At 41.9% G+C, this 11496-nt stretch overlaps 1 protein-coding gene across 3 annotated transcripts; it reads left to right on the forward strand.

Moving 5' to 3' along the window:
• The first annotated feature begins 823 nt into the window (after positions 1-823).
• On the forward strand, positions 824-8107 carry GIMAP6 (GTPase, IMAP family member 6). 3 transcript variants are annotated; one of them, XM_045572417.1, is made up of 3 exons: positions 824-1036; positions 3142-3229; positions 5490-8107. In XM_045572417.1, the coding sequence occupies exons 1-3, from the start codon at positions 917-919 to the stop codon at positions 6281-6283; spliced, it is 1002 nt and encodes a 333-aa protein (XP_045428373.1). In that variant the 5' UTR covers positions 824-916; the 3' UTR covers positions 6284-8107. The 3 variants fall into 3 exon arrangements, with proteins under 3 accessions (XP_045428373.1, XP_036268636.1, XP_036268635.1); XM_036412743.2 differs by having other exon boundaries at positions 824-1029; positions 3144-3229; XM_036412742.2 differs by having other exon boundaries at positions 825-1038; positions 3147-3229.
• Positions 8108-11496: the final 3389 nt, after the last annotated feature.

Below are 11496 nucleotides of genomic sequence, written 5' to 3' on the forward strand. Positions count from 1 at the left end.
AGCTATTTAGTCAGGGGGCCTGAGTGCATTCCTTTAGACCAGTTCTTGGCAAACGAGCCACATGTGGCTCTTAGGCCCCTTGAGTTTTTAGCAAAGGCCAGCTTAGGAGTACCCTAATTAAGTTAATAGCAGTCTACCTACCTATATATCAATAGTTTAAGTTTAAAAAATTTGGCTCTCAAAAGAAATTTCAATCGTTGTACTGTTGATATTTGTCTCTGTTGACTAATGAGTTTGCTGACCACTGCCTTAGACCAGTGGTTCTCAACCTTCCTAATGCTGCGACCGTTAAATACAGTTCCTTATGTTGTGGTGACCCCAACTATAAAACTATTTTCATTGCTACTTCATAACTGTAATTTTGCTACTTTATGAATAGTTATGTAAATATGTTTTCCGATGGTCTTAGGTGACCCCTGTGAAAGGGTAGTTCGACCCCCAAAGGGGTCGGGACCCACAGGTTGAGAACTGCTGCCTTAGATGGTCAAATAAAAAAATATGACAACAGTTAACACAACAATAGCCATCTGCTGTGAATGAATCAAAAATGACACCTTTTTCTTTGTCAGATTGGCAAAACATAAATTTATTTGTAATTCATTTATGTGTACAATGAGATGAAAAAGGTTGAAAATTGTTGCTTTGGCATAAAATTTTCTGAAGGGTCTGCTGCCTCTTGTTCAGCCTCTAAATTCTGGTTGTGCTGGTCAGGATAAAAATAAAACAGTCTCGTGCTCTTGTTCTTCCTGTTTATAGCACTAAGGCTGCAGAGTGCACACAGCATAGGTTCTCACTCAGGAAGGCCTGGTGAGCTCCCTCCCCCTTCCTGTTTCTCCACCCATAGCAGACAGCCGCTTTTCTGGAGCTGAGTTCTCGGCTGAGCTTTAGGTCACATTTTGCAGAAAAAATATAAGCAATGTTGTCTTTTTGTTCCAGTGCCTATAGTGCTTTATTCGATTTCCGCCAGTCAAGGCCTCCAGACACCTACAATGTGTCGACCCCAAAAGGAAAAACCAAGAACTCACAGGAACACATGGTAAGTCTCTGAGTGTATCTGTGTGTTGTGTGTATTTGTGTGTTATAGTTGTATATATTTTGTTATGTATGTTTGCATAGTATTTGTGAGTGTACGTATGTGAGTTGTGTGTATTGTGTTAAGCTTGTGTGTATTTATGTATTTGTGAGAATAATATGTGTACACTGTGTTTGAGATTATACAAGGTGGTGCAAAAGTAGATTTACAATTGTTCATATGGAAAATAATACAATAATTAATAAGTAATACAAGAATAAACTGTTTAGTGTACTCATAACTGTAAACCTACTTTGGCCCACCCTCTTTATGTGGCTGGTGTGTGTTGTGTTTTTTTAAGTATTGTGTTTGTGTGCATGCATATGTGTTGGATAAATATGTAATTGTGTGTTTGAATGTTTGTGAGTATATGTGTGTTTGAATGTATTATTGAGTGGTATATGTAGTGTTTGTGTGTGTTATGTTTGTGTGCATGTATGTGTGTTGTGTATATGTATGTTTGTATATTTGTGAATGTGTGTGTTGTGTTTGAGTGTATATGTGTAGATGGTGTGTGTCATGTTTCTATGTGTATGTTTGTGTGTATGCATGTTTGTTGTGCATATTTGTGTTTCTATGTCTGTGGGTGTATGTGTACTGTGTTTGAGTGTATGTGTGAGTGGTATATGCCATGTTTTTGTATGTGCTATGTTTGTGTGTATGCATATGTTGTATATGTGTGTTTGTGTATATCTGTGTGTTGTGGTTGTGGTTGTATTGTGTGAGTGGTGTGAGTGGTGTGTGTGTGTGTGTGTATGTGTGTGTGTTGTGAATGTGTGTGTTTGTGGTATAGTAGAAAGGGCTGTGATTATAAAGGAGAACTTTGTTCACCTTGTGCCCTGGACAAACTCTCTGCTTATATGGGATCGATGCTTCTGTGAAACTCACTTTCTTCTGGAGAAACATAGCAGGCTGATGTATCTGCTCAGAGTTTTATGTTGGAGACAAAACCACTGAGTACGGCAAAGGTGTGAAGCACTGTTCAGGGCTGGATCTAGGGGCCTCCGGAGTCTTGATCTGGAGACAGTCCCTGACTGTGAATGTCTCCAGTGTCCTGCGTGTCCTGGCACTTTCCTTCCCAAACTCACACACCAGGATGGACTTCTGGAATAGGGAACAATGTTAGTCCCTGAGGTGAGGAGGTGCGGATGGCATCAGGGTGCACTTCCCTCTCACCTGAAGGAGGATGGGAGTTTTTGGCAGGTGACACAGCCCTCTTTGCAAAGGCTAGGACTAATATAATAATTAATTTTTCATTGGTTAAAAAATATAAGCAATATTGTCTTTCTGTTCCAGTGCCTACAGTGCTTTATTTGATTTCCTCCAGTCATAACATGTGCTGGAATGTTATAGGGATGACAGGACATCTATTCCAGGTCCAGCATTCACACTTAGGGGACACTGAGGCTCAGGCAGTATGACCTTGGAGGGGGGTCCTGAGGTCTCCTGGCTTTAGCAGATTGTCCTGGAGTCATGAAGTTCCTGTGCTGAGGCTATTGGCCTTCTAGCACAGCACCTGGCCACCCACCTCTCAGCCCTCTGCCATCCTCACTGTCAGGCCTTCCTCAGGGATCATCCTGGCACCAGGACTCCACCACACCCCAGCCAGCCCCTCATCACAGTGTCCTGCTCCCACCCTGAACACTCTGGCCACACATCCTCCCACTGCTCCCAGGACACTGTCAGACCTGCTTCTGTGTCTCTGCTCTTTTCTCCCTCACATGACAACTCCAGGACCTTCTGTCCATCCAAACGCCATCTGTTCCTCAGGCTGCAGGCCATCTGCATCTTCTCCATAAAATTGCTTAAACTCACAATAGAGACATCAAAGGAGAGAGAGAGAGAGAGAGAGAGAGAGAGAGAGAGAGAGAGAGAGAGAGAGAGAGAGAGAGAGAGAGAGAGAGAAACAGGGTCCCTAAAGGAGATAGAGAGTGTCCCAAGACCTTCCTCCCCTCTCCTCACTAAATCCATACCCTCCCCACAAAGCAATGTAAAAAATTTCCTTCTAACAAGAAAAAGTCAGGTGCCTCCTGAACTAATTGAAAAATCAAACATACTATTTTCTCTAGGTGGAGGAGGAAGAAGAATTCGAGCTGATTCACCTAGACAATCCCTCAGGAGCGCTGGCCCAGCATCCTAAACAAGATGTGTCTGGAGGTAAAATGACTTCCTAGTATGTCTGAACCTGAAGCAGGTGTGGACATGGACTGTGATGTTTTGCACCTTAGGTGGGGCCTTGGGAAGGGCCTTGCTTAAATCCACCTAATAAGGGGGAAAGGCCACCAACAGACACAGTGGGAGAAAGGTGAGGAGAGAGAGGGAGAGAGGGAAAGAGGGAGAGAGGGAGAGAGAGAGAGAGAGAGAGAGAGAGAGAGAGAGAGAGAGAAAGAGAATACTCAGGAATTACCTAAGGATACCTGTACTCACCTTGGTGGGGGCTTGCAATCCCACAGACCCTATGTGGGTGCTTGATGGTTCAGATGTGGGAGCACTGAGGGTCAGAAAGACTGCAAAGCACCATGTGAGTGAGAAGCTGCCTTGAACTGGGCTGGCCCTTCTCAAGGGGTTTTCCCCACAAAAGCTCTTGCATTAGGGTCAGGTACTTAACAGTCATGGGCTCAACTTCATCATTTAACTCAGGGAGACAGAGTTTAGGAGTGCTCGCAATCCATCCATTTTCCTGGCCAGGATAAATTATTTATGTTTCATCATGTATTAGAACACAAATGATTTTTACTCTATATAGATTTCAATGTCCTAAGCCAGTGGAAGCAAGCCATATTAATAAACATGCCAACACATGCTTTTTTCTTTCTCATGACAATCAAAGTTAAATATTGCTTTTAAAATCCTCTCTAGCATTTGAGTGCACTGGCTCCAGGCTTGCCCAGAGTGGAGTTGGTATTGCTTTCACCCAGCTTCAATTTGGCTGGGAGGACAGGAATGAACATTCCACTTTCCTTGCTTCTTTGAAACTCCCACCCATTCATTCATTCCTTTCAAAGCCAAGAGGGGGAAGCTGGAGAGAGCCAAAGTCAACAGTCAGAATTGGTTGGTGTGTCCACCAGCCAAGGTTGCTAATCCTGTCTCTATGAGGTAAAGTTAGGACTCTGTCATCCTGACACATCAATTTCTTCAATGTGGAACTGACTTGGAAATCAGAGCTGCCATTTGGGACATCTTTATGTGCTCTGGGTATGTGATCTCAAAGGCCAGGAGATGAAATTATATTTCTGTCTTTCATCCCCAGTCATTTCTAAAATTTTAATATTATATTTTAAATAGTAGTTGCCATCTCTAAGTCTTCTCTTGACCCATAGTTCCTATATTCAGCTGGGTGGAAATATTTGGTCCAAATTTCAAGCATATAGACAAAGAATGCATATAGACAAAGACCCCAGTGTGCTTCTGTGCCATTGAACCAAGGATCTGGTTGAAAGATCCAATACACCCCATATTTCTTGTTAGAACAACTGAAAGAGGTGATGTGGTCAGTCACTTCAGGGACAAGATGTAGACACAGACCCAAACACTTCTTTCCTCACCACCCAGGGATACCTAGGAAAGCTCAGGATGCCATATTCATGGACTGGTTTCCATATGGTGAGAACAGGTGACCCTGAAAAGAAGTTTCAAAAACTGAACATAAAATGTGGTATTCTACCATATGATCCAGCAGTTTCACTTCTGGGAATATGCCCCAAAGAAGACAAAGCAGGAACTTAAATAGTCATGTGTACACAAATGTTCATAGCAGAATTATTCACAATAGTGGGTATTGGGAACAACTCATGTTCATATATAAGAATAAACAAAATGTGGTCCATCCATATAATAGAATGTTTTTCAACCTTGAAAAAGAAGAAAATTCTGACACATGCTACAGTATGAGTGAACCTTAAAAACACTATGTCAAGTGAAATAAATCAGACACAAAAGATCAAATTTGTAGGAACTTCAAATTCTAGGTCCCTAGAATAGTAAAGTTCACTGAGACAGAAAGTAGAATGGTGATTAGCAGGTGTTTGGGGAAGGAAGGCATGAGAAGTTATTGTTTCATTGCCACAGAGTTTCTGTTTGGGGTGCTTTTAACATTAGATTTTTAAATATTAGTTTACATCTCTAAGTCTTGAGATGCATAAGAGTGATGATTGCACAAAAATGTGAAGGTATTCAATGTCACTGAGTTGTACACCTAAAAATAGTGAAAACAGTCATTTTAGGTTGTGTATATATTACCACAATAAAAAAATTAAAAAAAAAAAAAAAAAAAAAGGAATGGAATGTGAGCCCAGGGCAGGGCTCAGGGGCAGATGTTAATCTGTACTTCCTCAGAGGACAGTCTGCCCTGAGGTCATGGAGCAGACCAGGGTAAGTCTCTAACCCCAATACCTCTGTTTTCTTTTGATGCTTCTAGATCTGAGGGAGAAAGAACAAGACCCAAAGAGGCTGAGGCTCATCCTGGTGGGGAAAACCGGAAGTGGAAAAAGTGCAATAGGAAACAGCATCCTTGGTCGAAAAGTGTTCCAATCTAAGCTCAGTGCTAGACCAGTGACCGAGACCTTCTGGATAGGGAGCCGAGACTGGGCTGGGAAGGAACTTGAGGTGATTGACACTCCCGATATTTTGTCCCCTGGAGGTCCACAGGAAGTGGCAGGTAGGAGCTCCTGGGAAGCCATCGTTTTCTCCTCCCCAGGGCCACACGCGGTGCTCCTGGTGATAGAGCTGGGCAGGTTCACAAAAGAGGACCAGTTGGTGGTCAGGCGCCTTCAGGAGGTCTTTGGAGTTGGAATCCTGGCCTATACCATCCTGGTGTTCACCCGGAAGGAAGACCTGGGTGGTGGCTCTCTGGATGAGTATCTGAGAGAGACTGACAACCGGGAGCTTGCCCTGCTGGATGTGTTCTGTGCCAGGCGCCACTGTGGCTTCAATAATAGGGCGGAGGGGGCAGAGCAGGAGGCCCAGCTGAAGGAGCTCATGCACAAAATCGAGGGGGTTCTGTGGGAAAACGAAGGCCATCATTACAGCAACAAGGCTTACCAATACTCCCAGCAAAACCTTCTGCACACAGAAGTGCAAGGAAGGAAGATCATCCAGGGGCAAGGCTCTGGGGAAGGGCCCAGTGGGGAGTCCCAGCTGGAGGAACTGCGCAGAATCCAGAAGGCATCTGAGGAAACTCACAAATGTCTCCTGAAGTCAGCACCTATCTAAGCATATGCTGGACTCCACTGAGGGACAGCTGTTTCTTATGAGCTCCTTTCAGCACTGTGCCCAGTTTCCAGGCAGTCACTTGTCCTCTCCATCCCATGGGTCACTGACCATGCCAGACTCCAGATGGTAAGAGAGTGTGGGTTCCTGAGTATTCAGCTCCATCCAGGTCCTTCATTTCATCTTTCAGTGCACCTGGACCCTCCCTCCTCTCTATTCTCTACCTCCAGCAACTTTCTCATATGGAGCCTCTCATTACATTAGCATTGCATTTCTTGAAGTTATTATCTTTACCCTGCTAGAACTAGAGTTCCTGAGGGTATATTGTTCTCATTCTTCCTCCATGTAACGTGCCCCCTCTTTCCACCCTCCCCCCAGCATCCTGGTCACTGGGGTCACTCCTTAATGATGATAGTCAATCAGTGTGGGATATTGGTCAGGTGACTTCACACCTTCTGGATTATGTCCTTGCCCACAAAAGGGCAGGCATAGTGATTTTTTAAGTTACCTACTGTGTGTGATGGACCAGGACATAGCAATGGCTCTGAGACATGAGAAGGACAGCTGCTTGGCTCAAGGGGGAAAGCAGGTAGAAAGAGAGAATCAGAAAGGAGGAATCTTTTTATTCACCTCTGGAAGATGCCATTAAATCACAACAAATGAGACCTATGGGAACTTCCTGGTAGGAATGAGGAGCAAAGTGGGGTGGGTTATCCAAGGAACCAGGCCTGGTCAGGCAGGTGGCCCTTAGACTTGGCTAAGGACATGGAGTCCTCAGGATGTACCAAGGGGCTTGGGCAGAGGAGGAGCACTTCCCTAAAGCTGATGTATATCAGGGTTGTTCTAATTAGGGTCCCCTCTCATATGTCTGCCTTCTGATTGTGGAAAACAAAGATGATTTTCAGCCTTACTTGCAACCTCTTCCCTTCTCCTTAACAGTGGGGAGAGGCATACATGAGGTCAGTGTATGGGTGTGTAGTGGGGTTCCCAGTAAGGTATGTGTGGGTGTTAAATAGAAAAAGGCAGAGAAGAAAGGGAACCTGCAAAGGTGGTAGGTGAGTGATGTGAACATTGTAGGGAGTAGCCTGCCTGGTGATGGGAGGAGTCTGTGTCACAAGGGTCTTTGTGGAGGGCTGCTCCAGCAGACAGGGGCCTTGGGAAATGAGATGGACCAGGACCAGAAGACATTGGTGTTGGTCCTGGCCTGGCCTCTGAAAAAGCAGTGCCATGTAATGTTACAAAGAGCCAAGCTCATATCAGATGAACCTCAACTTTTCTGTGGAGTCTGACCAAATGATGGAAATGGGATAGGAGGGAACAGGGAAATACCTAACTACAGACCCCTCTTTACCTTTATCAAGCCATGTGGCAGAGGTCCAAGTCCCTTCTTCAGGGAGGGGTGGAAAGTGGAGGTGGGGGTGACAATGCTGGGGAACACTCAGAAATTGGAGATGCAGCTCCAGGTCTGTCTAGATGCTTACCTGATAGTCAGTGATATCTCTACTGTCAAAGGCTCTCAGGACCCTGGTCTCCCAATCTGGAGGCCAAGGCACCCCCTAACCCAGATATAGGGGACACCTAAGAAAGCCAGAGCATTTGTTGTGCTGAAAGTTTCAGGAAAGTGTCTCAAGGCAGAAGGAAGACTTCTTTTGGTTCATACCTAAGGCAGTCTTCATTCATGATCCGTTGATTACATCAGCACTCCACTTACCATGGACCAAAGCACTATTAAGTCTTTGTACTCCCCAAGACCAAGACCTGTGGCAGTATTTTCAGTTTTGTTCCTGTCTTCTTCTTTCTCTCCTTATGAATAAAATATTGATTTGATTACAGTGGCTTTGCTTTCTTCATTTGTATACTTTCTTTGTTATTCTCAGGTATTTATTTTTCTATGTGAGAATTTAAATCAATTGTTTAAGTTTCAGAAAAGAACTGGTTGGAATTGTGTCACATCTCTGTATTACGTTTGGGGTACATAGTAAATATTTCAAGGACACACTAACCAAGGTCATCTTGTTTCTATGTGAGCAGACTCACAACTTCAGAGCTTTGGAGTAAAAGTTAAAACCAGGTGCATTTCCATTAGGATAGCAAGATAAATTTCTTCAGTAAGTGTTGTTGTTTTAACTATTAGCTGAATTCTTTTCAGAATAGAAAATACAAGCACCTTTTTACGAAGTAACACCCATTCAGTGATTCTAAATGGTAATTCACTCAACACATATCAGACATGGTGTTTTCTCCCCTTTATTACTAAAAATCAAGGAAGATGCTGCCCACAACATTTCGGTAGGCAGGACAGATGCTGCTCCACTGCTGTCACTCAGGGGGCTCTGAGAGTGGGACAGGCAGGTGTAGGCCTGTCTGGACACTCCACAGTCTGTGTATCACTAAGAAAGACATGGTATGGGCAAGGCTGGCTGGAGAGAGAGGATTGGCTTGGCTCATGCTGTGAAAATAGTGAACTTTAGAATTTGTTATTTTTTAAAAATATCTCAACACTGTAGTAAAGCATGAGAAACAGAGACCTGTGTAGTCTGAAGAGCCAAACTTGTTTTCTCCTTGGTGGACCACATCAGCTGCTAAAGGTCTCCAGGAAGGTTTCTCCCTCCCACTTCACTTGGAACAACATTGATGAACTATGGAGAAAATATACAATAACAAAATAATAATTTTAAAGCACTGTTTGTAGGCACAGGGAAGTGATGAAATACAAACAGGCCCTGGGCAGTGGTCGGCAAACAGTGGCTTGTGAGCCACATGCCACTCTTTGGCCCCTTGAGTTTTTAGTAAAGGCCAGTTTAGCAATACCCTAATTAAATTAATAACAATGTACATACCTATATAGTTTAATTTTTTAAAAATTAACTCTCAAAAGAAATTTCAATGGTTGTGCTGTTGATGTTTGGCTCTGTAGACCAATGAGTTTGCTGACCACTGTGCTAGGGGACTCGACTTCATCAATATCCTGTGACCAAGATAAAAAAAAAAAAAAAAGACCACAATACTACCACATTCATGTGATCTTCCTGTCTTTTGATACAGGAATAACACTAAGGCAGAAATGCACAGTGACTGGAGAGAAGGCAGTTGGAGAGTGGAGCAGGTAGAAACTGATGGCAAACCTCCCAGAACAGAGCTACAGAGGGGGTGATGCTTCAGAAATTATGCACATAAATTGCTCCTCCAACTTTTGGCTGATTCAGGGACTTTAACATCCAAAGGGTTCAAGGAAAATTGTCCTTGAAGGCAGAAACAGCAGGTTGGAGATGTCAGCAGCAAAGACAGAATTGGAGTGGTTCCACTGAAACCCCAAAGGGTCATATTTTAGGAATAAAGAGCACATCAGGTTAAGGGGTTTGCCTAAATGAAGAGGTAAATTGGCTAATGACATTCAAATCCACCCTTTCCAAGGTCAAAGGGATATGCCATAATTTGACTGTCTGCTTAAACATTCTTTAGGAGAAGATAATATCCAGAGTCTTTACCAGAATATGACCTACAAGATAATGTATTAAAAATTCTTCTTTTCTAACATAAGGCTAGAAATCTTTAAAATTTCCCTCTATGCATGTTTATCTATTGCTCACAATTTTACACGCTTGAAAATATTGTATATAAGAATATTTCTGTTGATGTATTTCTGTTAATGTTTTATGTCTTTATTGTTTGAATCAATCTGTTTAAAGATGGGGCACGTCCAACTTTGCAGGGGGCCCAGCTGTTTGTGGGCAGGCTGAAAATGTGGCAAGGATTGCAGCAACTTTAAGACATCAACAGCCAGAAACTCGGGTTTTAATTTTAAGAGACTTTTTGTCTGTGTGTCTGTAATGTAACTTTGGTTACTAATGTTCTTTGCTAACATAATTCACTTTTTTTCCATTTTATGAACATAGGAAATCTTCTGGTGATTTTTGTCTATTGGGAAATACAGAGTAGCTTGGGAAATACAGAGTAGCATTAGTGGAGTTACACTTTTTTAGTTTCACTTGTTTAGATATTTCTACTTCCTAAGATACTGGAAAGTTAATAGTAGAATAGCATAGCCTACCACCTGAATGATTTGCTGCCTGTTTTTTGTTTGTTTGTTTGTTTTGTTTTTTTTCCTTTCTAGGATTTTTATAGTTTCATGACTTATATTTGTCTTTTATCTATTTTGAGTATTTTCTTGTATATAGTATAAGTTGGTGGTCTAGTTTCATTTTTTTTTTTCAAATGAATCTGTCCATTTTATCAACACCACTAATTGAAGAGACTGTCCTAACTCCATTGTATGCTCTTGCCTCCTTTGTCAAATATTAATTGTGTGTAATGAATTGGGTTGATTTCTGGGTTCTCTCTTCTTTCCATTGGTCTATATGCCTGTTCTTATGCCAGCACAAGGCTGTTTTGATTACAATGGCTTTGTAGTATAAAAACTTTGTTTTTCTTTCTCAAAATTGCTGCATCTATTCAGGTCTTTTATTATTATTATTCCATGTGAATTTTTGGAGAGTTTGTTCTAGACCTGTGAAATATGCTGTTAGTATTTTAATACAGATTGCACTGAATCTGTAGATTGCCTTGTGTAGTAAGAACATTTTAATGATTGACTCTATCAATCCATGAACACAGTATATTCTTCCATTTGCATATATGTTCCTCTATCTCTTTTTTTGAACATGCTTTAGTTTACTGAGTACAGGTCTTTTGCCTCATTAGTTAAGTTTATTACTAGGTATCTTTATTTTTTGGTGCAACGGTAAATGGGATTATTTGTTTTTTCATTTCTCTTTCTGTGAGTTCATTATTAGTGTATAGAAAGGCGATAGACTAGTGTATGTTAATTGTGTATCCTGTAATTTTGCCAAATTAATTTACAGTATTAATAGTTTTTTAGGTAGTCTTTGGAGTTTTCTGTGTACATATTATGTCATCTGTGAATAATGACAGTTTTATGTCTTCTTTTCCAATTTGGATACCTTTTATTTTATCTTCTGGTATAATTAATATGGCTAGCACTTCCAGAACTATGTCAAACAGCAGTGATGAAAGTAGGCATCCCTATCTTGTTCCTGTTCTTAGGGGAAATGGTTTTAGTTTTTGCCCATTGAGTATGATGTTGACTGTAGGTTTGTCATATAAGGCTTCTATTATATTGAGGTATTATTCCTCTATTTCCATTTTGCTGAGGAATTTTACCAAGAAACCGTGTTGGATTTTGTCAAAAGTTTTTC

This window comes from Pipistrellus kuhlii, unplaced genomic scaffold (genome assembly GCF_014108245.1).
Source record: "Pipistrellus kuhlii isolate mPipKuh1 unplaced genomic scaffold, mPipKuh1.p scaffold_m20_p_47, whole genome shotgun sequence".
NCBI lineage: Eukaryota > Metazoa > Chordata > Mammalia > Chiroptera > Vespertilionidae > Pipistrellus > Pipistrellus kuhlii.

Bases quoted from the DNA above. Each gene is read 5' to 3' on its own strand.
- GIMAP6 (XM_045572417.1), top strand. From the start codon at position 917: ATGTTGTCTTTTTGTTCCAGTGCCTATAGTGCTTTATTCGATTTCCGC. The intron at 1,037-3,141 runs GTAAGTCTCTGA...TATTTTCTCTAG, and splicing joins AGAACTCACAGGAACACATG to GTGGAGGAGGAAGAAGAATT. The intron at 3,230-5,489 runs GTAAAATGACTT...TGATGCTTCTAG, and splicing joins TAAACAAGATGTGTCTGGAG to ATCTGAGGGAGAAAGAACAA.